General features: G+C 40.7%; 2 protein-coding genes across 4 annotated transcripts; one reads left to right on the forward strand and one right to left on the reverse strand.

Annotated features, from left to right (window-relative positions):
• Positions 1-596: 596 nt before the first annotated feature.
• On the reverse strand, positions 597-12,844 carry XRCC3 (X-ray repair cross complementing 3). The gene is made up of 8 exons (XM_064659305.1): positions 12,428-12,844; positions 10,946-11,058; positions 10,444-10,581; positions 9,338-9,550; positions 5,658-5,812; positions 4,182-4,394; positions 3,125-3,171; positions 597-2,055 (listed from the first exon to the last, which is right to left on the reverse strand). The coding sequence occupies exons 2-8, from the start codon at positions 10,998-11,000 to the stop codon at positions 1,833-1,835; spliced, it is 1,044 nt and encodes a 347-aa protein (XP_064515375.1). The 5' UTR covers positions 11,001-11,058; positions 12,428-12,844; the 3' UTR covers positions 597-1,832.
• Positions 12,845-13,082: 238 nt separating this feature from the next.
• Positions 13,083-27,402, forward strand: ZFYVE21 (zinc finger FYVE-type containing 21). 3 transcript variants are annotated; one of them, XM_064659303.1, is made up of 8 exons: positions 13,111-13,300; positions 18,887-18,937; positions 20,671-20,839; positions 22,425-22,500; positions 23,210-23,301; positions 24,138-24,191; positions 25,653-25,795; positions 26,639-27,402. In XM_064659303.1, exons 1-8 carry the CDS (start codon positions 13,178-13,180, stop codon positions 26,672-26,674), a joined length of 744 nt encoding a protein of 247 aa, XP_064515373.1. In that variant the 5' UTR covers positions 13,111-13,177; the 3' UTR covers positions 26,675-27,402. The 3 variants fall into 3 exon arrangements, with proteins under 3 accessions (XP_064515372.1, XP_064515373.1, XP_064515374.1); XM_064659304.1 differs by lacking the exon at positions 24,138-24,191 and having other exon boundaries at positions 13,118-13,300; XM_064659302.1 differs by lacking the exons at positions 24,138-24,191; positions 25,653-25,795; positions 26,639-27,402 and adding an exon at positions 23,845-24,129 and having other exon boundaries at positions 13,083-13,300.
• The last annotated feature ends 278 nt before the right edge of the window (positions 27,403-27,680 follow it).

Below are 27,680 nucleotides of genomic sequence, written 5' to 3' on the forward strand. Positions count from 1 at the left end.
GAAGACAAACTCTAATTGTCCTGACTCAGCTGGAGAGTTAAGAACCAACATGGGCAATGATTGACAGGAAGACTTGCTCAGGCAAAACGTTACTTCAGTTTCTGGGTAAAGGTGTTTTTCACCAGGTAAACTGGGACTTTGATTACAGACTCATCTTTGACTTTTAATGCTTATGGCTCATTCCTTGCAGAAGAATGATCAAAATATTACAGACTGAGCCTTAAGGTGTGTGTGTATCAGACTGATCCATGTTCAGAACACAGTGAAGCCAACTCCTGGGCTTGGAGCCCGGGTTTGATGAGGCTCCTCTGCAATGAATGTCCAGGTAGGAGTTGACTGACTCACAATAATCAGCTACATCTCCCTGTGGCTTTTTTTTTTCCAGTCAGTAGTAGAATGAGCATTACATTGGGTACTGTTCCAGTCCCAGATACACAGGCCAGGGACAGAAGAGGAAAAACTGGAGTGTTACCTATGCTGCAGTAGCTGATCTTCATTGAATTGTTATCAAGGAGGCACAGAAGGGAGGGATTTGAAGAGGTAGCCATGACACTGAGCTGTGGTACTCTCACTTTTTCCTTAGAGTACATAAAGGCTTTTACAGTTCATGGTTGGATTTTATTAAAAAACACCATCAAGCACAGTTGTTTCCAAATACAGAGAATTAAGACACTTTAAAAAAGCAATTTAGAGAAAACTTGTGCTATTTGCACAAGGTCCCTTGAGATACCTGAAGGGATTGCAGAAGCACTGAAAGCAACTCATCCTTTCTGCTTGCTCAGTTTCCTTCCTTCAGCTTCAAGCTGTGATTGTTCCTGTTCTCTGGAACTTCCCAAGGCAGTCACACGGGGTCTCTTTTCCTTGAGTCACAGTTGTCGGCTGAGAAGTCTTCTGCCAGGGAGTTCCAGCTGAGCCAGCATACAGCCAGACAGAACTCCTCCTTTCTGCTGCCCAGCTATGTGCTTCCACATGAAAGAATGGCTGCTTTTATCCTGAAAGATGATGACTGGGAAAAGGTAGAGGAGGTCTCTGTTTCACTAATATAGTGTACCCTGGCCAAAAGACAGACCTGAGCTTTGTAACCACAGAACAAGGGGATGGGGGCTGTGGTTCATTATTTTTCAAATGAAAGAGGCTAAAGAGGCTTTTGCTATGAAGGGAGTGGGACAAGAAAGCAGGAAAAGAGTGGAAATAAAGCATTAGAAAAAATTGTAGAAGTGCTATGAAGCTGAACATGCCCATCTAGTACAAAGGCAGTACAATTTTAAATCTTACAGTAAGGTGGTAAAATCAAGTACATTTCTGGTATTGTATTTTTTAAAATCCAAATATTAATAACAAGTGGTTTTAAAACAGGACAGCTGCTTTGTGACAAAGCTGCCTTGTGTTATTTCAAAGAACAGCTATCCTTAATGGCAGCGTGAGGCCCAGAGCCACCAGCAGGCAACATCAACTCATTGGAGTCCCTTTGGGTCTGGAAACAGGGTACACAACTGCAGTAAATGCTGGTTCTAGATTAGTATGTTATTAAAATAAAATTAGATATCAGGTGTCCCCCAACATGGGGGTTGCCACATCCCACTTCACTGTGCAGCCTCCACCTGCCCACAGCTTCCCTCCTCCAGAACACTTCTCTCACCAGGACAAGATGAATATTCAAGTGTAAAAACATCTTTCACAATGCAGGCAAGGCTAAATGTAGTCATACCACTGTTCACATACTTGACCATCCACTTCTCTCATCTAGGAGGAATTGCATTTTAGTAGTAATTCTTCCTGAAGCATAGTTCTGATACCTTTTTTTGAGCAGAATACTTCACTATGCAAAGGAGTTATTTTATCCCTTTTACACCTTCCAACTGTACTGTATAGTAGCAAGAGGATGGAGGAAGATGAGGAGCAAAAACTACCCTTAAAGTCCTCACACTTCCAGTGCAGTGTGATGCCACTCCAGATGCTTGTCCAGGCAGGGATATCCGGCTGGCCATCAGTCTCATCAGCAGCTGATTTGCCCAGGTTATTCCAAGTGCTGGAACAACTCTGTTACCCACTACCCTGTAAAGAGAGTATTACACATTTCTGCACACACCAATTTCATATGAAATATCTTCACTTCCGTTGTAAGAAAACTGCACTGGAAGAAATTATCTACTGTATCTCTATTTAACGTTGTTTACCAAATTGAAAACCATAGTCTTAGCAGACAGAGGTGACAGGGTGTTCTCACAAAACTACATGCTAAATTCTCTCTATGGCAAGGTAAGGGCTGGAAGGGCTTCTATGCAGAACAACTGTCATTCTTCCAAATACAGCCACAGGGAATACCTGCCTCTGGATGGGCCCCCTCTTGTGACAGGAAAACCACTAGAGAAAAATGATTGAACTGTAAGTGTTTGAAGTGTGTAACTGTTGGCCCTGGATTCCATTTGAGGGTATATTTAGAAATGCTGGGTAAATACAACACTGCATACATACTACTTTCAACCCAAAGTTTAAAACAATTTTTTTTTTTTTCATGGAGAAAGTGCAATTTCTCCAGTAAAAGAATTACAAGATAACCAGGGAAAAAATAATAATTCCATCTTATCCATGTTCTGTGTCAGTTTCCGAATCTGGTGGTCATAGAGGACCCCTCACAAACAGCCAGTTATGTAGCACTCAGCTTAGGTAGTAAATCAAGGTTAAAGTCAGGATTCAACCAACAAATAAGTATCTTTGAATCCTGTTAATATCCTGGTGTCAAAAGATAAAATTTTGGGGTTTTTTCTGAACCCACTAAGAAAGCCAACTGCCAAGGTTTGGTTGCTGTAGTTTTTAAGCAGACAGAAAATGCATTCAGTTGTATCAGAGATGAGATGCAAAAATACTCCAGTGTAAGCAAGGACACCAGCCATTAACTCCAGGGAAGTTTTCCTGCTAACTTGCTGCTGAGGAGTTATGACCTAAGTGTAGATGACAGCTTCTCCCCCTTTATAGCACATGAGTTAGTGCTGATCTCCAGCAAACACAGCACTGCTGGGTAAATGCCCTACATGCTCTCCTAGTTTATATTAGAGTTACAAAAAGTACAGTGTTTAAATGCTGCTGTGTTTGACATTGTTACCCTCTGCTGGGGATGACTCACCTACAACTGCACTGAGCAGCTTCCAACTCGCTCACTGCATCTGTCACCTAAAGCAGAAAAACAACATTTGCAGATGACCTGTGCTTGTGTATTTGTGTTTAGTGAGCAGGAGAGCAGGGAAGGGAACAAAGACAAGAAAATCCAAATTATCGGATCATACATGAAGCCAAGTTAGAAACCCCTTATTCTTTCAACTATAAGGGAGTTGTGAATTACAAACTGAGTTTACAGTGCTAGAACTATTTAGCTAGCTACAGCCTATTTGAATCAAACTACTTCTAGATGCTTTGTTTGTTTAAAAAAAAAAAAAAGAAAAGAAAATACAAACAAAAAACCCCACACTCACAAAAGATATCCTGTTCTCAATGATTTCATGACCTTTGAATTTTCCCATCGGTGACCTGTCTGCACATTTACTTACCCCTTTCTGAGGCCATATTCCAGTGCTTCACCTCCAGCATTCACATGCTCCTTCAGTTTGTGAGTGGACTAAGAGCAGTGTCTTGCCTTGTTTTCTTAAAATAATATTCTTTTTGACCAGTATCATTGTGGCTTTTTTTTGTTCAGCTCATGTCAGTGCATGCATTCTCGTGCTTTAGTAATCTCAGCAGTCACACAAAAATGCTGAGCTCCAGAGAAATGCATCAAAGGCCCTGGTGTTTCACTGTATCCTGGAATATAACTGTGCCTGCAGAGTTCCCAGAGCAATCCTGCTGGCAATGGCATTTGAAGCCAGTGTTAAGAAAAAACTCTTGTTATTTTGTTTTGATCTTTTGTGCCATTGCTATACATACCTGGTTTTGTTAGCTTTAGTGGGCAACTTTTGAGAATGTTAGCGGTCTATAAAAGCTTGGATGGTGTTCTTAAATTTTGAATAGAAAATTTACTAGTTTAAAGTACATCAGTTTAAGTAAGCTTCAGTTTCCATCAGTCATTAATACTCAGTTGACAGTGGTAAATACACCACCATGAAACTGGCACACAGAGAGCGCACCATCATCCTCCAGCCATTTATTAAATGGTCCCTATAGAATAAGCAGCAATTTTGATGCCATACCTGATTAATGCACATTATTGGAGTCCTGAATCTTGTGCTTAAACTGTGAAGCTGTGCTCCAAAGGTCTGCAAATACCGAGCCTTCATGACGGACTCCGAAGCCCCGAACTCGCAGCGGAACAAGGCGGCGATGGAGTCGATGACCACCAGCCTCACCATCCCCCTCGCCAGCAGCAGGGAAAGCCTCGTCGTGATGCACTTGTAGAAGGTGTCCTGCCACACACACACAGCAGTGAAACAGGGCAAAGAACTCCACCTGTCACACCAAGAGAGGAACTACAGGTATCATCACTGCAACACGAGCTGAAGGAATTCCTAATCACGAAGGGAACTTGTGGATCTTTAAGTCTCAGTAGTAACAATTTTTTTGCAAACATCTTGTGGCTTTACTTAAGAAAAAAATGAGAAGACCAAACTGCACCCAACAGTTACTGGCAGCTCTGCCTTTTTAATTCTTTTACTGATATTTCAAAATCTCAAGGGTGCAATACTACAATCCTAAGCACAGAAACTGCATCTACACACAGCAACAATGAATTGTAATAATCTGTCATGCTGGACTTACCAGTGAGTGTAGTGTTTTACTTCCAAAGGTATTTTAGAGAGATTTACATACTACTAAAGGACAATTCTCTCCTTTTTACAAAAACATACTCTGTAGCTTCCAGAAACTACCATTAGAACTCTAATTAATATTTCTAATGAAAGGGACACAGAAAAGGTGGTTTAGCTGCTGCCTGGACCACACAGTGAATAAGTTTGAAGCAAGATGATCTTACACTTGCAAACTACAATTAAAAAACCCAATAACTGGAATGATTCAACAGCTGCTACTTCAAGCCTTAGAGAAAACAGAACTTCTGACATTCTATCAATAGAGAGCATACTCATGGCTACTTGAGAAGAGGCACAGAAGTGGGTTTACAAGGCAAGAATACAGGATTGAGGTTCATTTATTTCCCCCTCCAGTTCTACTCTGACACTTTACAGGTAGAGGGGCAAGAGAGCTGCACTGCTGTGGTGATTCTTTGCCATTACCCATTCCAGGCATCCCTTTTTGTATCCTTTCTTCCCATCTGCAGTTTACCAACTGTGGTGTTATACTGCAGGATAGTCAGTACACACAGCAACTTTTGCATATACACTTATCTCCTGTCTCCAAACTCAATGAAAGTCTCCCCAGTACCTGCAGTAGAACTAGTAGCAGTAAGTCTACTACACCTCAATAAACATAATGACTTACAAAATCTACTGCATGACTCATTCTAAAGAAATATTAATACTTATCTTTCAATATATTTCATAGTAAAACTCCAGTAGTTCTTTAACAGCAAATTGTAGATTAAGTAGTATTTATTCATTACAGATCTTAGTTTACTCTCAGCCTTTTGAAAGGTCTCCTATATAAAAAAACACCCCATGGTTACTGGATTACAGTGTAATAATTAGGCATTCTTATTTTGTGCTACTACTTACTAGGTCTGCTGCATGCTCAACAAAAATACTGTTTCCAAATTTGATCTTCTGTATGATTTCAGCTGGAACATCTGCACGCAGCTTATGTTGTTGGCCTATGAGTTGCTGCAAACGTTTACTTGGGAATGCATCTTCTGTGCAAATGTAGACAGCTCCTGCAGCCAAGGAAACCACCTGTGATTACAACAGGGCTCTTACGCAGTTTTCTTAATAGCACAAAAATAAAATAAGACACTCTGCACTCAAGAGCTACACATTTGAACATGGAAGTTCATGTTACTTTGTTTGCAACCATATTGAATCGATGATGAAGAAAAACCTCAATCCTGTGACTTTCCTGGTTTTGCCAGGTTTTGCCTTTTTTTTTTTGTGCCTGCTGACACAACTGGATTTTGTCCTCTCCACTTGGTGACGCTGGTTGGAATACCCAACCACCTACTCTGGGTGATCAGAAGTGTCATATTTATCCAGCCTACAAATAAGAGTGACACTGTGTGGTCTGCCTGTTTCAGTTAGAAATCTAAAACACAGCACCAGACCATGAAGAAAATTACCTATCCCAGCCCAAACCAGTACAACTAGTACTTTGATTCATTTCACTCACTGTTTTCTGGATTCTAGGTTTTAAATCTACACATGGAGAGGTACTGATTGCCACAATTTCTAAGCCAGTTTAAAGAGGACCCCTCATTCCAATTAACTCTTCCTGAAAATGGTAATTAGATTAAAAAAACATTACACATCAATCACGTTACTGTGAGTGATGTCTAAATATTTTCACTGTGGTTTCTAGTTAACAAGTAACGCAGCGAAAATTAACCATACACATCAAAGATGTTGGGGAAAGAAAACAAAAATACATGCAGTATTTTCCTTACAAAAAATTGTTACTGTTATTGCAGAACTAGTCAGAGTTAACAGCTAAGACTTAGAGGGCTACATCCAAGGATTAAGCCCACTCACTGAAGTGGCTGGAGCTGCCAGCACAGCTTGGCAGATGATGTGTTTGGCAATATGAGACATCCTGACCATTTCCACCCCAATGGTGCATCCCTACACTGGCTCTCCAGGAGGTGCAGAGTCCCATTTCCAGATGCAACTTTCAAATCCTCTACACAGTCCACTCAAAAAAACATGAAACTATATCCAGTAGTGGAAACAGAAAGATCTCAGGACTAGATCAAGTAAAAATTAATGGTTATTATATCAATAAAAATATTTTGCTGATAGACACCTGTATAAGACAGGGTATTGAATCCTGATAATTTTCTATATGAGACGAAGACGAGTCTAAGCCAAATTTATTTTAGGACTAAAACTGCATCTTCATCTTAACTTTCCCCAAACTCACTGTAAATTCACATGTGAACACCCTTCACATGTGAAATGTCAAAGGAATTTTAAAGTTCAAGTGAACACAGTTATTCAAGTAATTTTTTTAATCTAAACATTTGTAAAAAAAAAAAAATCTAATTCTTCCTTAAGAACAGTTCTGCTTCATAGAGTATTTCCCACCTCAGTTTAGTTTTGTAGAGCTACAAGATATCGGTAAATTAATAAATCAATATTGAAGATCAATGCCTAATTATGAGGCAAAAGCACTTAACAGGCACGCATCTTTAAAGATAAGTGAGTTGTCACGACCCAAATAGAAAGAGGAGAGTTGCACAACACAAACAGAAAAGCCTGTGGCATCGTGCTGTTTGCAGATTATTAGGAAGCTGGAAGTTAAGAGTTAGGGTAGTTATCACTTTTGAGAAATAAGCTGACGGAGACTCTTAAGGAGTCAGTCAGTGATCACCTAAACATCTTTCCTCCACAACAACCAGACAGATATCAGCTATTTCATCAAATCTATTTCATCAGATCTGTTATTCAGGCCAACAAATGTGCTATGGTGGTTGTTGACAAAAAGCACCCCCCCAAAATCAATCTAACAAAAATAAAAACCACTAAAACCCCATCCCCTGAAAAGGACAAGTTTTGATTCCTATGAACATAATCTTTCATGCACCAAGCCAACTTGTTACCAAGAATCAGCAGCAAACACAGTTTACTAATTCAGAATTCCAATATGAATATTAATTTGTCCCATTATATTCACATATTACTTATGAATATGGGCATATAAAATAAATTCAGCCAATATGCAGCTGAACACAACTGACATTCCTGGAATGGCAGAAAGATATCCTGGAGGCAAAGGATGCCTTTGTTTACTTTCAGGATTTCTTTGCTGCCAACCTGCTAGCATTGAGAATTATAAACAAGAATAGCACTAAGTCAAATGAAGTAAATACAGAATAAATTCATACTGTTTAAAGACATGTATTTCAACATCACCACTCAAGAAAAGGGAAGTTTCTAAGCAGTAAAAAAATACAACCCACTAGGACTCAGATCAATCCTACGCTGGTAGTGCTAGAGCTGTGTGAGAGTTTCTAAGCAGTGTTGTTCTCCTCAAGTTTCCTAAAGGATAAAACTCCTCATATTTAACATAAGCTTTAATTTTTGTATTTCCCATCAGAGTCTCAACAGAACCCTTATTTACAGACTGCAAGGACATCAAGTTTCATTTTCTATGTGCTTTGCAAAGAGCAAAAGCACTTTTTGCTGCTATGACTGCGTGCAGCCTAACAGATGGCAAGATACCCCACTGTGAATAAAGAACAACTAGAATTAGGATTCCACCTCTTCTTTAGCTCTCCAGCTTCAGCAGCAGGGTATTTCCACCTTCTATACCTTCGAGTTCTGTCCTCTGAGCCCTCCAAAACGTTCTGGTTCTCCATTCTATCCTATCTTCCAGGAAACACTTGGGAGCAGGTAGATGGGGAACACGGACATGACAAAGCAAATGTAACAGCACTGAGTGTCTGGGGCATAAAAACCAGGATCATCTTCAAACACAAATAATGAAAAGACTTGCCATTCTGCAGCCCTACAAGCAAGACTAGAGTCTGGTACAAGAGACCAGAGTGCCATTAGGATGTTGGGCACCTTCTTCTGTATGTCGTTCTGGTTTGTTCCTTTATTTCAACCTAAACAGGGAGAAGTGCTGGAGCAGGAATAAAAACATATTTGCATCCTATTTGCAGCAGTTAGCAGCACCACACAAAGGAATCAAACAAAATATACTTGCTTCTGATTAATGACATAACTTAGAGACATCACTTTGGCAAATCAAGGAAAATCACAGCTACAAAACAATGTTGCCTTCCTTCAATTACATTTCCATCAATTTTACTCTGTAAATCACTATTATTATTGTTTATCAAACAAAATATTCTTTGAAATTTCAAAACCCCAGCTAGGGAATATATACCATGTACCCAAGATGTTTGGGAAAATAACCTGTCCAGTTGTATTGCTGAGGTTGTTACCTGAGGATTCAATGGGTACCCATGACAGCAATACTTTTCTTATATTGTTTGAGTGTGTTTAGTTTAACCCAGAGTGGCAGGCAGGCAAACAACAGCCAACAGTAATTTTGAATTAAATTATCCTGTGCTGCAGGACATGTGCACAGCATGCTCTACTCTGTAAAGGTGCATTACTCACTAATCAACTTATTACTGAGGTTAGACATGCACTGAACATGTGCATCTACTTCAATGATGTTCTTAAAGACAGTATATTCCTCCAAATAGTAAATTAATCAGTATTTACATTTCAGCACTTACCAGACTCTAATCCACCATATTTGTAAGGATACTGCACACACAGGCACAGCTGTAAACTAATCTGAGTCTTCCCAGCAGAACTTTCCCCGGCAAGCTCTGTGATTCCCACTAAAGGAATGCCACCTTTCAACAAGTTATCCAGCACTGAACATCCCAGGCTCAGCTTCTGGTGTTGGGAGGTGAGACGATCATTATCTTGGTAGAGCTGAAGTGCTGCAGTGTTTGGGATTTTTTTTAATGATTAAAAAAAAAAAAAAGAAAGAAAGAAAAAAAAAGAGTTTCATTTATTACCTTTCTAGCAGAGGCTGCCTACGAGGCAGGCATCCCATCTATGAGGGATGCTTTCTTTGTTGATGGAGAATTTTCCTAATTCAGGATGGTCTTCTCCAGTTTCCTTTCCCCACAAAGCAACTACTGAATGTCTGTTCAAAAACTGGTAATTTACACTGAGCCCTTTTCCTCCTCTCAAACTTTTTTCCCTTTCTCTGCCTCCAAGGTGTCTCTATGGAAAGCTACACTCTGGGAAAACATTGACAGCAAGGTTCAAGCCCAGCAATTATGGAAATGGAAAGCTATAGCAGAGTATAAAACAGCACAGCAGGCACCTGGCCAAGGCCTAAAGACATATGCAATCACAAGAAAATAAATCTTAAGTACAGAGCTGTCATGAAGCATTTGTATAAGAGGAACTATTATATCCTGCTTGATTTGGAATGAGGTGTTTTTAACAAATCAGTTTATGCAGCTTTTAAGTTTTGCAACCAGTCGTAGTCCAAAAGGAAAATGGCAAGCGAGAAAGAGCATGTGAAAGAAAAAGGAAATATCTTGTTCCTCTAATTAAGTTTTTCATACTGGAGAACCATTTTGTCTTGTTTCAAGCAGGCTTGATCCTGAAGAACGACACCCATCTATTTCCATCTACTCCCAGGTCTCCAGGGAGCTGCCCTTAGGATAGTCAAATAATTCACTACAGCGAAATAAAAACACTTGCTTTTTCATTTTTAAACCACATTACTGTGCCAGTGAGGAGCCAGAACCATGTTTTCTCCCAGAGACAGTTATTTTAAGTTTGAAGTAGAACACCTTTTTTGTATTGACTACATTACCTGTGACCATGCTGTTCCTCCTCAGCGTGAGAGAGACTGTTTTCAGCAGGCACTGTATGTCTGCACTGGAGAGCTTCATCAATCTTTGCAAGTCTGCTCCAGAAAGGTTTAAAATCTCTTTTACCGATTTGATGTCAGCTGAAATCAGAAGAACTTTTATAAATACTTTTGGGCTGGATGACAGTCTTAACACAGGAAAGTTTTCCCAATTTCTACCACTCGTTTGCCTAAAGTTTATCTACGCTGCATTCTTGTAAAGTGGGCAGGCAACACTCACCTGGAATGTATCGACATAGGCTACAAAATTGTTTGGAAAATGATTACAGGAGCATGGGCAAATGGCCTCACTTCTAATTACTCAAAAATTTGTTTATTAAATACTTAATTATAGTTCTGAAGTGTTAATGTCCATCTACAGGCTTACACCCACAGACAGACAGTTAGACAAAGGAAGACACTGTAGTAGCAGATCTGTTAGTGAGACTTTGGCAAATTGAGTTACCTTTCTTCAAGGCAGCAACTGTTCTAGGGTTCAAGTCAAATTGGTCCCAGTCCATTTCCTGACACCGCACAGGGACGAGCAGAGCATCACAAAATTATCTGTGATTAAAGCAGCTTTTATTGCAGACACATGCAAGAAAAAAATAAGCATAAATCAGTATCAAAAGTTTCTAGGACCTTTTTTAACAACGTACATAACAGTTATCTTAGAGAAGTAACAATTGTTCTGGGATTATTATTATAATATTATGGGAATTATTTTATATAATAATAATAATTACATATATTGATACAATAACTATTATTCTATTATGGGAATACTGTGGCCAGCAGGTTGAGGGAGGTGACCCTCCCCCTCTACTCAGCCCTAGTGAGGCCACATCTGGAGTACTGTTTCCAGTTCTGGGCTCTTCAGTACAAGAAAGACAAGGAGGTCCTGGAAAGGGCCCAGCAGAGGCCACAAGGAGGATTAGGGGTCTGGAGCATCTCCCTTCCAAGGAGAGACTGTGGGAGCTGGGCCTCTTTAGGCATGCAAATATCTCAAAGGTGGGTGTCAGAGGATGGTGCCAGATCCTTTTGAGTGGTGCCCAGTGACAGGATGAGGAGCAATGGCCATAAACTAAAACACAAGAACTTCCATCTCAGCATGAGGAAGAACTTCTTCACATTGAGGGTGGCAGAGCACTGGAGCAGGCTGCCCAGGAAGGTTGTGGAGTCTCCCTCTCTGGAGACATTCCAAAGCCACCTGGATGTGCTCCTGTGTAACCTGCTCCGGGTGACCCTGTCTTGGCAGGAGTTGGACAGGATGATCTACAGAGGTCTCTTTCAACCCCAGTGATTCTGTGATTCAACCCACTGGCAGAAGTCTTCTCAGATGGCTGTTTACATATATCCTACTAAAGAGTTCAACTAATAATCCTGCAGTTAAGAACTATTAGTAATTTTAATTGCCTGTGCTTCTGGACAGTGCTTTTGCTCTGAAGCTTGCAAATACACTGGACAGTCATTTCTACCCTGACACTCTTCACGTGAGCTTTTCATTCTCAAATAGAAAAAACAATCTCACACGTGCAATTTGGGATGACCCACGACTATTCATGCATTGGACAGTCAAATACGCATTTATTACCTAAAAGCAAATTTAATATTAAAACGTTAAAATCTGTTTGTTTTTTTTAACAACATTAAACAGTTCTTTTAATACTTTGGTCTAAAACACAATACTCTCGGTGCCTAGAGGAGTACTGTGAGGTTCTCGGTATTATTCTGATAATGTTTATGAGGGATAGCGGCAGACACTCCCTCATAACTCCCGGGAGTTATGTGAGAATATATGACTTTATGAACAATCCCTTTTCCAACATGGGGAGGAGAAGCTGTGATGGATGCTGATGGCAGACCAAATACAAGAGAAGAAACAGTTACTTTGAAGCAATACCTATTTAAAGTTACATTCTGACAAGGGTTAGAAGCCGAGACTTACTGGAGTCAACCATGATTACGACGACCCTTGACTGAGGGGCTCCAAAACATTGCGCACGCTCCGCTCACACTGATGAGGCACCGGGGAGAAGGGAATACCGGGAGCGGGTCACGGGGCAGCCGGGGGTGTCCCACGGGCCCGGCACCAGGCGGGGGGAGCGGAGTGCAGACACACTGCGGAAGAACAGACAGACGGACACAAGGACCGACCGCACCGCCTCCCCGCTCTCACTCGTCACGAACCCCCGCAGCCAATCAGCGAGCAGCTCGCCCTCCGCGGGCCAATCAAAACTCCTCCGAGCGGCCGCCCCGGCGGGACAGCCAATGGCACGGAGCCGGTCGCCACTGCCCCGCGGGGCCGAACCGTGCCCGGAGCCCCGGGCGAGCGCTGCCGTACCGGCCGCGGGCCCTCGGCGGAGCCGCGGGATCCGAGCCTGCCTGCCCGCCCGCTCGGGGAGTGGCTGCGGCGCCTCCTCCAACGCGGAACTCGGGGGGGGCGCGGCCGAGGCGCCCGCGCGCTTCGCTTCCGGGTTGTGGTGCCGAAGGGGCGGGGCGGGAACAACGCGCCCGCCTCAAGCCTCCAAGCGACACGCGATTGGCTGGGGCGCTCATCTCGGGCAGGCGGAACGCTGGCAGTTCGCTCTTCCCATTGGTGGCGCGCCGTGTCCGTCCCGCGGGACCGCCCGACCATTGGCCAGCGGGGGTGCCCGTCCCGCGGCCGAGCGGCGGCCGCGGCGGCGCGCGGGGGAAGATGTCGGGCGGCGACGCCAAGAAGCTGGTGCGGTCCCCGAGCGGGCTGCGCATGGTGCCCGAGCACCGCGCCGCCCGCAGCCCCTTCGGCCTCGATGAGCCGCCGTGGGTGCCCGACAAGGAGGTATCGCCGCGGGCGGGGGCGCCGCACTTCCCTTTCCCCTTCCTTCCCCCCCTCTTTATTTCCCGTGCGTTAATAGATTAAAGGACGCAAGGCTGGGGCTGTCACTCGTTCTTCAGGGGCGTTGCGGCCCCATCACAAAAATTAGCGACTTGCTGAGTTAAAAGTATCGCGATCTGAGCAGCGTTGCTTTAAATGCTTATAAAGGTGGTTCTGAAGGCTTTAAGTGCTTACGAAGGTGATTCTGAAGGCTCTGTAGATGTAAAAGTAATTATACAACGTGTTAAGGCGATAAGGCTGAGTTAGAACAGCCCTTCTGGCTCCCGGTGCGAATGTTCGTGGTGTTAAACAAGCACTGAACAACTTAAGACTGTTTCAGTTGACTTTGCTTTTAAACACCAAGTAAACAATGTGATCGTGATATTATATCTAATTTCATGTAATATGCGCTATTTGTTGCCAGTCCCCACAGCCAGATGATAATGCAACATAGAACCGATTGTTTGTTTATTTATTTATTCTGCGGTGTGGACACACGCCAGTTTGTTTAAATGTGACCGGAATGGAGATTTATTTTAGATGAGCCAACGTGAATTTAAGCCGGGAGTCACCAGACAAAGCCATTCTTTGGCAGATACGGACGTGGCTGGTCTGTTTTGTGTGGGAACATTGTGTCCTCCCTTGGCTAAGAACGAGGAAGAAAGTTTTTTCTACTCTACCTGATGTCTCTTGAGGCAGAAAATTCTGTGTAAAAGTAATAATTAATAATTCTGGAGACTTGCTCTGCCAGCACAGCTTCTACATCTTAGGCCCACCTGAGCTGCCATAAGGGGGATGAGCAGTAAATCAGCTGCTGGTTTTGTCTGAAATAACAACCCTTTTTTGGGAAGTGACCTTTTCTATTTATTTTAATAAACAAGCGATCTGCTGCAATACCTAGTGTGAGTTTCCTCAAGTTATTCTCTTCCATGCTTAGAAAACCCATCACTAGCAGCTCTTTTCTGTCTTATATGTAAGACAGCTGTTTTCTGTCTTATATGTAAAATAAGATAAATTTTCAGTGGCCGGAGCAGGGTGTCCTTGGAAGTCTGGGCTGAGCTGCCCAGATTCCCACCCAGCTGGCACCGTGTGTGCTCCGGGGCTCTGGGTGTGCTGCAGGTGGGGTGTGTGTTTATCTGTGAGCTTGTAGCAAAGTCTGAGCAGTTATTGTGCAAGTGCCTTCCCTTTGTGCTTTGCTTCTGCTGTGTAGGTGAGTTGCTGCACCCCTGTGCGCTCACCTGGGCCACCTGGAAACCTGATTCCTGACAGATATCATTTGTGTAACAGTTAAATTGAAACTGGTTTTCTCCTTGACCTTCTGAAATGCAGTTTAGCATGTCAGTAGTTCTTGCTTATAGCAGGCTGGTTACATTAAGGAAAACAAGGTACTTAAAACTCAGTCTAATACACAGACCCATCTTAATTCTACTAGAGGTTGTTTGAGGGTTGTAGTAGGGTTTATTTAAACTAGTTGGATATATTTAAAGAACTAACTTTCTCATTTTAGAGACATCAGTCTGATGTGTGTTGTTAGTTTGAATTTTATGTTACAGTTGTACTGCAGGTATTCATTCCCCTTAAAGTTCAGCTTTTCCCCATAATCTGCTGATCTGATGGTGTTGAATTGTGACAATGTTTTCTTTGCAGCAGGCTCAGTGATATTTGCTGTTGAGAGGAAGTGTCTTACGGGCAAATGTTTTAAGTGCATTTGTTAATGCCAGATTAAGAATATGAATTGTTGTTTTGTAACTAGTTATTTTACTAGATTTCGTAAAGAATTTTGAAGTTCTGAAATCGTTTTGCTTAACAATTGCTAAATGTGTTATAAACATTTCCCTCAAAGAAAGCACGTATGTGATACGCAGGGAAGCTTAGAAACACCATGTTTTTGCTAAAAAATGAAATCTAAAGAGACAGTGTTATCTAGTTAATGAATTAGTTGAGAACTATTGATCTTGTTACCATGTCAGACATAATTAAAAACTGTCTTCGTCCAAGACAAGACCTTGACTGGTACTAGACAATGCTAATCTGGTTTTTCAAATCCATTGGCTTCTGCTGTGCAGCCAGTAACACTCACAAACTCAGTAGCTTTATTTTTCTTATGCAGGGAGAGTCTACTGTCTTGTTTTTTTGAAATTAAGGTCACCTATGACTTATGGCAGTTAGTTTTGTGAAGCTTATATAGCACTGAAATATAATTCAAGTTATTAATTTTATGTCACAAGATTATACAGTCTTAAAATATCAGTTACTTTGAGGAATTTGAAGTCTAAGACTGAAGCAGGACTATGGAAAACTTTGCTTTTGGTAGTCTTATTTGTAATACAGACAGAGAGTTGAGGTGGATAATATTATGAACATCTGTGCTGAGCATCATTAAACTTGAGACAGCTTAAAATGCTGGTCACTGCCTGTGTCTTTTCTGACTCGGAATTTCTTTGTAAATCACCAGCAGAGCTCAGCTGGTGATGTCTCTATTAAGGAAATCTTGGACTAGAAATCAAGTGAAGTTTGTCAGTTTGGCTGCAGAGGTGGCCAGACCTCGTGACATCCAGCTGTGCACCAGATGCTTCCATGGCTGAGGAACACTGTGTGCTGCACAGGAACTCACAGATGTGGTGAAGGCGATTCCCTGGGGTTCCTCAGTCGCTGCAGGAGGGAACTGAGCTTCCCAGAGCAGGGCCCTCCCTTGGCTTGGGCTCTCAGAGGCGGCACTGGTTGTGTGGCAGAGCTGCCCCTGGAGTGCTGGTGAACTTGGGCAGCTGCAGTATCAGAAAGCACCAGGAGCTGTATCTGGCCCGAGTTCCCTTGTGCCTGCTGGCACCATCTGCTTTGGTCAGGTGTGTTCCTGGGGGGGATTTGGGCAGCTCCTGAACTTCCACGTTTGCAAAGGTTCACTGTGTTAACGAGCTGAACCAGGTGTTCCTGTGCATCACTTCTTGAAACGCTGTGTTATTATGTATGCAAATAAAGCATGTGAAGTGGAACTATAACTTCCTGTCCATCTGTGGGAGTCTCACCTCTGGTTGGATCCGTGGTATTATGAAAATCAGTTACCACACTTGAGCAAACACCTGAGAAATTCTACTCTATTTGTAACGAACCAGCTCTCGGTATTTTTAAATTAATACCAAGATGCAACAACTGTTGGATGCTCTTCCATTTTCCTCTTGTTAAATGAAGTAATCTGATATCAGTATTAGTGGCTGACTGTACGTGAAATGAATATACTTGTGACATAATTTTTTTTTTCTTTTTTTACGTCTTTTTGTTTGAAGATATGAAAAGTAACTTGGACATCATGCTTCCTTCCCTCTAAATGTGATAAAACCCCTTCAAGCAATAAAGCTTAATTCAGTACTTGTCACTCTCTAATTCTGTCAGTGTACGGATGAATATGAAAATATCACCTTTCAGGATATTCTACAATAAAGGTCTTGTCCCAGGCAAAGCAGAAGTTGATATTATGCAAATGGTTTCACTTGGTTCTGGTTACTTAAAGCAGAAATGCCCTTAAGGAACAGTGTATTGAACCTACTTGTGTCCGAACATTTTCCTAGGAAAATCCTGTTCTGCAGTGCCAACTGCCATATGCTGTTGGACTTGTGATTTATTTATGACTGCTCTATATATCAGGCAGGGCTATCATCATGGGTCTGGAATTCAGAAATATTTTTCTATAGAGTTTGTGTTAAATAAGAGGATGGGTAATTTGACTTCTTCCTGAGAAGGACTTTTGTATGTTTAGCATAACATTGTGTGTGAAATCTACATAGGACAGTATTTTAAGAGTTTGGGTTGGTTTTTTTTCTAGTTTGTGACTTGCGCTTTCTGCATTTGCCAAAACACAAATAAAAAGACCGAAACCAGTAAAAACAAACAAACAAAAAACATCACCATGCAAACCCAACCAAAAAACCTCCCACTATACCAAAATTCTTGCCAGGTCCAGCTCCCAGACAAGCTACACATCAAAAATTAAGACAGTCAAGATCAGTGTAGAGTAGAACCTGGTATTAGCTGTCTGAGTTACAGACATGAAACCTGGGGAATGCTGAAGTTACTTCATGTTGAAGGTTATTCATCAGTGAGTGTTGGAATAAGCTTTTGTACAGCCATTGTGAAAAGAGGTGGTTGGATGCCTTAGCTCTGTATGTGTTATTTGAGACGGTTCAGGAACATTTCTAGTTCTCTTTTGTGTGGGATTTAGAAACAGCTTGTTGTAACAAATTCTACAAGTAGCTGTTTATGTTCCCTTACAGTGAATGCCGTTACTCTCTAATGTGTTAAATGTCTGTTTAGACATAAGAACCTTTCATGTAAACTATTGCCAATTATTAACAAGCTTACACTTCAGAAGAACATGAAAGTTTCTAGAGAATTTTTAATTTAGCTGCTGTAATATTTTTTTTTTTGCTGTAGTTGTTGAACTTGTGACTGATTGAGTATCTGCTGGAGCAAAAGTCCCCTTATAGAAGCTGTTGTAACCTGAAGGGATTTATAGAAAAAAGGGTTAAATATTGAAATATGTTAATTAAAGGCAAAGGGTGATTACTGTGTTCTTAGCAAATAGGACCTGCTTATCTTAGGGCATGTGTTTAAGATGACATTCTGCTGTAGTCTGAGATAGTCTGGTTTAGGTGTTTCAGTTTGTAGAGTTAAAAACTTACTACAGGATCTAACCATGTTCTCCTGAGTCAGATGTCAGGCACAATTTTGAATTAGTATTTGCAAATCTAGAAATAATTGCACTATAAGCCTTGGAAAGTAGGTTTTGATACGGTGGATAAAAATATGTAAAATCATGTTGAAAATCCAGTGATCTAATTGCTGAGTATCAGCCCTTTCATAAGTGACTTTTATACAGAAAAATCTGGTTGTCCTGCAGTCACTGATCACTCCTGCTAGTTTAAACAATGAAAATTGTCACCCCTTAAACTCTGCTTAGTTGTGAGAGATAAACTCCTTCAGTTTTTTTTTGGTATTTCTTTTGGAAGGAGTGTGGGTGTAAGCTTGTTTTAGGAAAGAGATATTTCAGGAAGTGACTCCTTGTAGCTGGAATAAAAATTAGGTCTTGGTGGCTTGGAAGAAAACCAAGTATCTCCTAGCACGTTTCAAAAATGTGTGAGTACTGAGAGCATTGAAATACATAAACAATGTTTTAGAGAGTCAGCAGAGCATCACAGGATAAAATGGTGAGGACAAAAACTTATATAAAAATGGTTGACTCTGGAATATAGCACTGTCTGGATAGCCAAACATTATCAAGCGTGGTAAGTACTTCTGAGACGTAGTTTTGCCTGCTGGCAAGATGCACTGTTCCTGAGGGGGAAGTTTGGCAGCTTTTTTGGTCTTACAAGTGGGGATGACATTACTTTGCTACATCAATATTAAATGAAAGCCATCCATGGTGGAAAGATAAGGGATAGAAATTTGTTGGAGGTGTTTCTTTATAAGGCGTAATATAAAGCTCATTCTTTGTATATGGTGGTAGAATTAAAAGTTTAGAAATTTTGTAGATTAATCTTAATTTGTACTGTTTTCCAGTGCCCGAGATGTATGCAGTGTGATACAAAATTTGACTTCATAACTAGAAAGGTAAGAGAAATCAATGAAACTTAAAGCAGTAACTGTTGCAAAATACTAATATGGACTTATTTTGAGTTAAATGTAGAGGATTTCGGTTGAATGCCCTGCAAAGTCTGATGTAACTTAGTTTTTCTTTCTGTTCTGCCTTTTCTGACTAGAGTCCTTCCTTTTGGTTCTGTTTCTTTGCAAAGCTTCTTGTTGCTCACTGTGTAATACAAGGGTTTTTTCTAAATTACTGGGTACCTGCAGGATTTACAGTCAAAGGAAGAGTTCGAGAAGCTCGTGCTGGAGTGGGCTGTTAACATCAGGACTGACATAGCACCCAAATCAACTAATTCAGTTGTGTTTGGGGAGAAAAATTAGTTGTGGAAATGTAATGTTTTCAGGAATAATGAATTATAGTCTTACATTAAAGAACTGTATTGTTAAAATGTAAAGAACCAAAACTCAGATTTTCCTTCTGTTCTAAAAGTAAACCAGGATTTATCTTCGGTTTGGAATAGAGAATTTCTGATTAAAGTAGAAAGTATAAACTACATAATTAGTATGTATCTCACTGCATGAAAACACTAACATTAGAGTAATTATGTTCATTACATACCAGCAAGCAGATCACTGGAATGCTACTGGTGTGCAGAATATGACATGGAGAAGGAAAGTACTGTCCCAGAAAAGGCCAACAATGATTTTTAGGAGGGAATATCATTCCTTTGTATAACTGCACTGACACTCTTTTAGCATGCCCTTGTGAAAGTGAAGAAAGATGGGGAAGTGTGACTTGTAGTGCAGTGACAAAGTCAATATTTTTTATTTATTATTTGGAGGGAGATGGAAGGAGAAATTTTAAACCAGACACACTCATACCAGATAACAGGCTGCTGTATTTTACTTGTGTTACTTTTGGGAGGCAATTGCAGGCAGCCCTGGGAAATAGGTACTCCAGAGAATTTTGCGTTTGGAAGGAAAGCCTAACACTGACCGAAATTGCACTGTATCAGTTCCTTGTATCAAACTGCTCAGGCTTGCTTTGAGCCACAAATTAGTTCCTGCTTGCCTGGGAATACTTGTTCTGTCACGAGAACTTGCATCAGGAAGATCTGCTGGCACTGTCACACCCCAGGAGTGATCTGGAGCACAAGCCACTTGCTGCAGATTTAAGAGCTGTGAAACACATTGCAATACTTGTTCTGGTTTTGCAACTTCATTGGATTTGTACTCTGCTGCCTGATATTTCTGATAGAGGAATAGCTTTAGGTTCTCAGTATGAAGATTTTTATCTTTTTTCCTTGGGAGAAACTTGAGAATAAGTTTTAAAAGAGAAGAATAGTATTTTCAGTTGAGGAAGAATAGAGACTTCAGTTGAAGTTCCCCAAGATCTTTGCTTGGAAGTAAGAAGGGACCTGGAAACCACTCTTGGGTTTTTATTGACAGTGAGGTGAAGGATTTGCTGGACACTGGAGAAGCCCTTTCCTCTCTGGTCTGCTTCAGAGGCATCTTTACAAGAGTGCCAGCAAAAGCTTAAAGTGCTGCTGTTCACGCTATACTCAGTCCTTTGTGTTCAATCTACAGAGATTTCTTTCTGCCACTTTAGCACTTACATTTCCTTTACCTGTCCCTCAGCCTGTACCTTTCACACCTGAGAAACTGTTGGGGAGGACGAGATGTAACATAGTAACCTTATCAAATTATCCCCTCCTAGTTTCCTTTGTAAATAAATAAACAAAACGTTCTCTCCCGCTCAGCATCACTGCCGGAGGTGTGGGAAGTGTTTCTGTGACAAGTGCTGCAGCAAAAAAGTGCCTCTGCCTCGCATGTGCTTTGTGGATCCCGTGCGCCAGTGTGCGGAGTGTGCCCTGGTCTCACAGAAGGAGACGGAGTTCTACGACAAACAGCTCAAAGTGCTCATGAATGGTAAGGACCCTGTGCACAGATGAGCTGTTGGATCTCTTTTCTGTTTATTCAAATTCTGATAAACAGTAGGAGTGATGCCTCTCGTCCAGCAAGCTGTGCTTTTGTCTCCTTCTTGTCGTGCCCCTTGTTTGGCAGGTAACAATTCTGTGTTACCGGTTTATTTAGAGAGAAGTTCACACTTCTTAGAAGTGTTTACACCACGCTTCTTAGAAATGTTTACACCTCTCAGTTTATACATTTTGGTCTTTAAAAATAGTGATTTAGTTAAAGACATATTTTTAATGCCTGTGATAACAAATGTGTATGCAGTTGGCATTTTCCTTGAAATAATGCGTCTTTTAGCCATATTCCTACATCTATTTAGCCATTAAATAAGGATGAAAAATACTTTAGAGTAGAGAATAGTTTAATATTTTCGAACAAGATACAGTGCTTGTTTCAAGCTTCATCTGAGAGCTTTGATCTTGCCCGTGGCCTACAGCTGTGGTTGATGGCAGATCATCCTGAGTGGCCAATTTTCCATAGGATTAAAACTACATGCAGTATAGCAATTCGTGCTCCAATTACATTAAGAAAGCTGAATCTTCAGTTTTTAAACTATTCTGTGATCCTTGAGTGCCTTTTGATGGTCTCTCAGCATGATGCCAGTGTGCATACTGGGTAAGCTAAGCCCCACGTCTGGTGAGCGTGGATACTCCTGGGGAGATCCCAGGATCAGAAGGGAGTATGTTCATCCCCATAGCACACAAATCATTCTTCACTCTGCTTTGCCATAGGGGTGCAGACAAGTTTTCAAACAATGTCTTCTAAACTGAAGACTTTTTTTTATAAAGCGTGTCCTGTTTGCCTTCACGTTCTGCTGTTCAAGTCTGAAGTTGTTCCTGACTTGCTGTAGAGCCACAGTTTGTGTTATTTTCTCATTTCCCAGACCAGCAGTATTGGGATGAGGTAACACAGGGACCATGAGGCATGGAGGAAGTAAAGGGGTTAGGTGTATAGGCTGCTTGAAGTTATGAATCACTTCTCTAATGTAGCAACGATGATTTTCCCCATGTCAAAGCAGTTTTGAGGGGGAAGAAACACAACATGAAGGCTAAAGTTCACTGCCCTCACAGCAAGACTGAGCCAGCCTTCAGTAATGAAAAAGAGATGTCTTTGCTGTTTATTAAGCATAGAACTGAAGGTCATGTCCTGCTATTAGATTATTCTTTTTTTTTTTTGTTTTGAATACTGAAATAATAGCTTGTGTTATGATGACCACATAGGGTCTTTAATTGCCTGTCTTTGCCACCTCCAGTTCTCTTCTGATTTTTAAAAGATTCATCTTAGATATCATGTGCATTTCTACAGCATGTGGGAGAAATTACATAGCATGTGTGAAAGGTCCTGTGATTCAGAACATGATAATTAAAGATGAGATTTTTATACTTGAGTGTTCTGCTGATGTTAATCAGTTTAACATTTCAATTACTCTCTTTATTTCACCCAATTTTGTGTATTAGTAGGTAAAAATTAGTTACCCTCTTTGATACTTGAATGTTCCTTCTTGAACTCTGCATTAGAATACTGAAACATTTCTTCCCAGGTGCTACATTCTTTGTAACTCTTGGAACATCTGATAAATCTGAACTTATGGTTTGTCGACTTTCCAGCAACCAGAGGTAAGAAAGAAATTGCACTTGTAAACTATAGTATTGTTGCACTTACAGCTCTATTATTATCTGATACCCTAAAGAAACTATAAGAGTAATTGGAGAGAGTAATCACATGGAAAGGATAGATTTATTTATCTGACGTTACTGGAGTCAGTTTGTTTGAATTTATTAGGGGTGTGGATCAGAGTGCTTTGGAAAGGTGGATCTCCACTCACTGATAATGCCTCTTGGTGCCACTGGAATACAGTGGTTTTGCCACCTAATAGGGGATCACAGGAAGCAGGGGAAGGGAAAAGTCTGTAGGCACTGAAAAAAGCTTGTTTTGGAATGATTCTAACACTACACCATATTGTTTAGCATTACAACCAAAGCATTACTTTGGTCATCCCCTGTAATTTGGTTAACTAGACCACTTTGTTCACTTTTTCCTCTGGAGCTTTGGAAGAATAAAATTTTGTAATAAAAGAAGAGCTTTTAATATTTTGGATGGGTCTCCTGGCAAACAGAACTATAGGTTTTGTGGGGTTATTTTCCTAAAACTGAAGAACTTAAATGAAAAGTAATACTTCCTGCTTGATTTCTTTCCCTCTTCACCCCAAAGAACACATAAACAGCATCACTGAGAGATTATGTTTATTTTTGTTTTCTTTGATTTGGACTTGATATTGTAGAAAAAAAATTATTTTTTAAAAAAAGTTTTTCTTCTGTTATGTAGATACCTGGTTTTGGATGGAGACAGCCACTATGAAATTGAAATTATACAGATTTCAACAGTTCAGATACTCACAGAGGGATTTACTCCTGGAGGTAAATTTTTCTTTTAATATAAATTAACTATTTAGAAAAAATGTGATGTTGTAATTATTGTTTGAACTAGACAGTGCAGTTCTAGGTTATTGGTAACTTCAGTGTAACTGTGTTAATTACAGCTGCTCTCAGAATAGAGTGCAGTGTGTGAAACCCTGTCCATGTGGCTACTGGGATTTTGGGGAAAACCTAAGAATTGAGAAATTCCTTTACAGCTGTAATATGGGACAGTCTCTCAATAAACCTGAGTAAGGGTGGTCATCATCTGTTCAGATACTTTCTCTTGGCTAAATACAAATGTCTATTGATTTAAAAGCTCATAGGAGGAAACTGTAGTCTTTGGTATTAGCCTTTTCCGTTTCAGAATCCAGCTGGGATTTCTCTTCTGCTGGTACAAGCAGTTGTTAGGAGAGTGGAACTGTGGGGGAGAAAAAAATAGTTAAACTATGCTTTTTAAATTTCATTCAAGATGAAGGGGTGGCCAAATGAAACTGGTAACATCTGTATTGGAGTGCAGCTACTTACTGCCTCATCTCTTACCAGATTTTAGAGTATTTCAGGATGAACTTGAATATGATTTGACTGAAATGAGAACAAACAAGGTCAGGAGTTTCAATAATTGTACTTTATCAACACCTCTGTCACTGCTGGGTTTTTCTAATTGCATAGCCTGTCTGTGCAGTATTCAGTCAGTGCAGCATGTTAACTTTAATAAACTTACCTTGGTATTCAAATCAACCAGATGTGCTGCTGAGTCACTTAAGGCTTTAATTTCTTGTTCACTACTCTTCTGACTGCTTTATCTTTTTTCTGCCTGCCTTCCTTCTTGATGGTAGAAAAAGATATTCACACTTACACCAGCCTTCTGGAGAGCCAGCCTGTTACTGAAGGTATCAGCAGTGCCTTTGAGCGTGACTCACCTCAGCATGTTGGAATGACCCCCCCTCACATCTCCCTGCAGTGCTGTTTATTTGCGTGATCTGTAGCTGCTGTTCAGTTTGAGTTGTGTTCAAATCTGACGTGCATCTGTTCCTTTCCATCTGTCTGTTTATTAAACCAAGAATGAATGTTTTGTAACACTTTGGAGGAGAACTAAAGCACTCAGGGCCTTCTTTAGACCAAGTGAACTGTTGTCCATGCTGGAAGGGAGAAGGGAAGATGAGAAATGGTATCTTCAGTGGTACAGTGTTACACACCACCTGCTTTAACAAGTGTGCTGAATTGGGTATACCAGAAATGAAAAATATACTCCCTGTGTGCTGTCCAGAAAGGCTTTGCACTGGAACTGGTAATTAATGGCTTGCTTTTACATATTTTTAAAAGAAAGAAGACTTATCATGCAAGGTGTGTTCTGCCTGACTCAGTAATGTCCTGAAATGCCAGACATGGGCAAACTAGTCAAGGCTGTAGGTGTTTATTTCCACTGATTTAAATAGTCCCTTAATCTGTTGTTCTGACTGGCAGATGCAGGGGAGCAAGTGATGAAGTTGAATTTCCATTTAGCCTCAGAGAGGAGCAAATAGCTACTTTGATAAACCCTGCTGTGGGCTTCTGACTGGATTGGTTAGACCGAGACTGTGATTTGTTTTGCTCCTCAGATATTGCAGTAACAGCCTTCGGGAGCCCTCTCACACAGACACTTTTAAAAAGAGCTTTGCAAAGTGGCTGTGTGTGCTGGTGCTGCTCCTGGGGCTTAGTTTATGCTCCACTGCTGCAGGAAGTAATGATAATGAAGCATGGCATTCTGAAAGCTCTTGTTTAATTTGTGTATTTTTGCTTTGGTTTATCTTCATCTCTGCAGCCAGAGTAAGAGAGATACAAACGTCTGTTGTGCTATTGTCAGAGCAGCTTCTTCTGTAGCAATTTCCTTCAGGAAGTAAATTTGTCAGCTGTTATCTAGTCTTGCATAAGCATTTCTCTCAACCTTTGCCAGGTTTGGAAGGATTTCTGACTGCTATGCCAGACTCTGTATCCAGCTTTGCCATCAAAGTGGATACTAGTAGCTCATCTTACAGACTGCAGGCTACAGTGTGAAACTGTGGTATCACGTCTTGACATGATGATAGTAAATCATGAGGGTGTTCTCAGTGTTCGTGGCTTCACCTGATGGCTTATGCAGGTTCTGCCTCGGTGAGAATTAAACAGTTTTGAGGCTGCAGGTTCCACTGCCTGGCACTACCAGCCGTGGTCACAACCTCCTTGGATACAGCAGCTGTTGGTGCACCTGCAGCTGGTTGTGCTTTGAACCGAGCAATGAGCATGTTTCTGCAAACATGCTTATGAGCTGGAAGAAGTTGTTTTACTTAGCTGGCAAAACCTGTTGCTGTTCAAGATGTTATTTCTCTTTCCAGGAGGCAACACTCGTGCCATAGGTATGATTCTGCAGTACAAGGTACCTGGGTCGGAGGAGGTAACGCAGATGAAATTCACGGCCGGTGAGGACTTCAACTGTAACAGGAAGCTGTCAGCAAGTTGGCTGGCTGCTATGCATAAGGTAAGCACAGCAGCCAAAACTTAGAGAAGGCTTAGAAGAAAATCTTTACATGGGGTGTTTAGTAGCACTAAAGAGAGCAGGCTGCCTTAGGAGTATTTCTATTATTTTTTTATTAAGAGCTTAAGGGCCTCATTGCTTAGCAAACAGAACCTATGGATGGCTGTAATGAACGTGACTTTAGATTTATGCTCAGATAGTTAAGAAGTTATGCACTCTAAAGGATTTTCCAAGATCTTTTGTGTATCATTAGATGAAAAGAAATAGGAATTAGACTTTAAAGTTCCTTAGGATTTTGTTTCTGGCTGATGAATGTGCATTATGAAATACTCTTTTGAACCTAAATTCAGCTAATTGTTTTTACTGCTTTATGAAGGCTCAAAGACATTGTTGATTTTTGAAAACAGAAGACTTTAATCTTTTGCTGTTAGGCCCTGTATGGGTAATGAAGAGTCATATTTCCTAAGTCAAAGTTATGGTGGAAAAAACCAAAGCCACACCAACTTCATTCATCTGATCAGTTGCTCATCGGAACTGTTACTTATAAGGTGCCTGCAGAGGCAGGTGTATGGCTGTTTGCTGCTTTATTGCTATTGTTGAGCTCCCCAGTTTTCCCAACCCCAGCATTTACCTCTGTTCAGCCCAGTGTGCTCAAACTTTCTATTGCCATGAAAGTGCATTCAGTACTTCCTGAATCCTAGTACATGCCTTGGGTGGAAGAAAACAGAGGAAGAATTTAAAGCCTTGGATTTAAAGGAGATTTTTGGAGGGGTAAAAAAAGGAGATCAGGTGGCTGCAAGTGAAAGTTCAGTTAACAAAATGACGTTTTGCCTTGGTGTTTGTTAGGCAACAAAACTTCTCTATGAGTCCCGGGACCAGTGAGAACTGCAGACTTGGCCTCCTGAGGGAAGACACAGACACCAGCCTCCACAGACCTGCCTCTCACTTTTTGCTGATTTGACAGCTGGAAATATTTGCTGTTCTTGACTCTCTCATTCCAGTGTGGTTCATTATGTAAGAACTGGCAAATGCAATGTGAGTATTTTTTGAACCATGAGTATTCACGGTAGTGTGCAATATGTATACAGTTAATGCTTTAAAAACAGCCTCATCTTTTAAGACTTTGTATATTTTGTTAAGCCTTTACTGGCACTTAATATGAAAGTGACCTGCACTACAGCTAATGTACAGCACAACTTTTATAGTAACAATTATATAAACTGTTTGCTACAGAAAGCAAACAAATGTGTATGTCTCTTCTGCAGAGAATAGCTTTTGGGTATAGATCTCAGGTTTTTCCCTCTATCCAAATGTTTAAAATCAATGTACAAAAAAAATCTGCCTTAGATATGATTTTATAGAAATCACTTGGGTTTTTTTAAACATTTCATTTTCGACATCTAAATATTTCACCAAATACCACCAAATTTGACTTACATGAACATGACCTTGAAACTTCACTTCTGTAATAAATAAGCTTCCAGAATAATTTTTAGTTTTGTATTTTCTTTTTTGGTAACTAGCTTTTGTTAATCTAACTGTAATACTATCGAAATTGTATACAACTTAATGTACAAATATGAATAAATTAATTCACTTATTTAAAAAAATGAAGTGATGCTTAATTTTGTAATATAAAACTTCTTTAGTGATGGACACCGTGGTGTCTGAACTCTGAAACTTTCAACTTTTTATAAACAGCACTTCAATTTAATGCTAAATTAATTAATTTGTCACACTTGGAACACTGGAATACTAGTGTAAGGAGGTTTCAAAAGCATCTGGCAAGTCCTTTTCAGTGCAGCTTGTAAAAAACAATGAGGAAAGGTGAGTTTACAGCTAGAACCTGGCAGGCTACAGTTAGTGTTTTCCTGCAGACTGTGACCAA

Source organism: Pseudopipra pipra, chromosome 6, assembly GCF_036250125.1.
Source record: "Pseudopipra pipra isolate bDixPip1 chromosome 6, bDixPip1.hap1, whole genome shotgun sequence".
In the NCBI taxonomy this organism is placed as follows: domain Eukaryota; kingdom Metazoa; phylum Chordata; class Aves; order Passeriformes; family Pipridae; genus Pseudopipra; species Pseudopipra pipra.

Excerpts from the sequence above, each read along its gene's own strand:
- ZFYVE21 (XM_064659302.1), top strand. The coding sequence starts at position 13,178 with ATGTCGGGCGGCGACGCCAAGAAGCTGGTGCGGTCCCCGAGCGGGCTG. Across the intron at positions 13,301-18,886 it reads CGTGGGTGCCCGACAAGGAG|TGCCCGAGATGTATGCAGTG; the intron begins GTATCGCCGCGG and ends ACTGTTTTCCAG. Across the intron at positions 20,840-22,424 it reads GCTCAAAGTGCTCATGAATG|GTGCTACATTCTTTGTAACT; the intron begins GTAAGGACCCTG and ends ATTTCTTCCCAG.
- XRCC3 (XM_064659305.1), bottom strand. The coding sequence starts at position 11,000 with ATGGACTGGGACCAATTTGACTTGAACCCTAGAACAGTTGCTGCCTTG. Across the intron at positions 10,582-10,945 it reads AGTTGCTGCCTTGAAGAAAG|CTGACATCAAATCGGTAAAA; the intron begins GTAACTCAATTT and ends TTCTGATTTCAG. Across the intron at positions 9,551-10,443 it reads GAGGAACAGCATGGTCACAG|CACTTCAGCTCTACCAAGAT; the intron begins GTAATGTAGTCA and ends CAAACACTGCAG.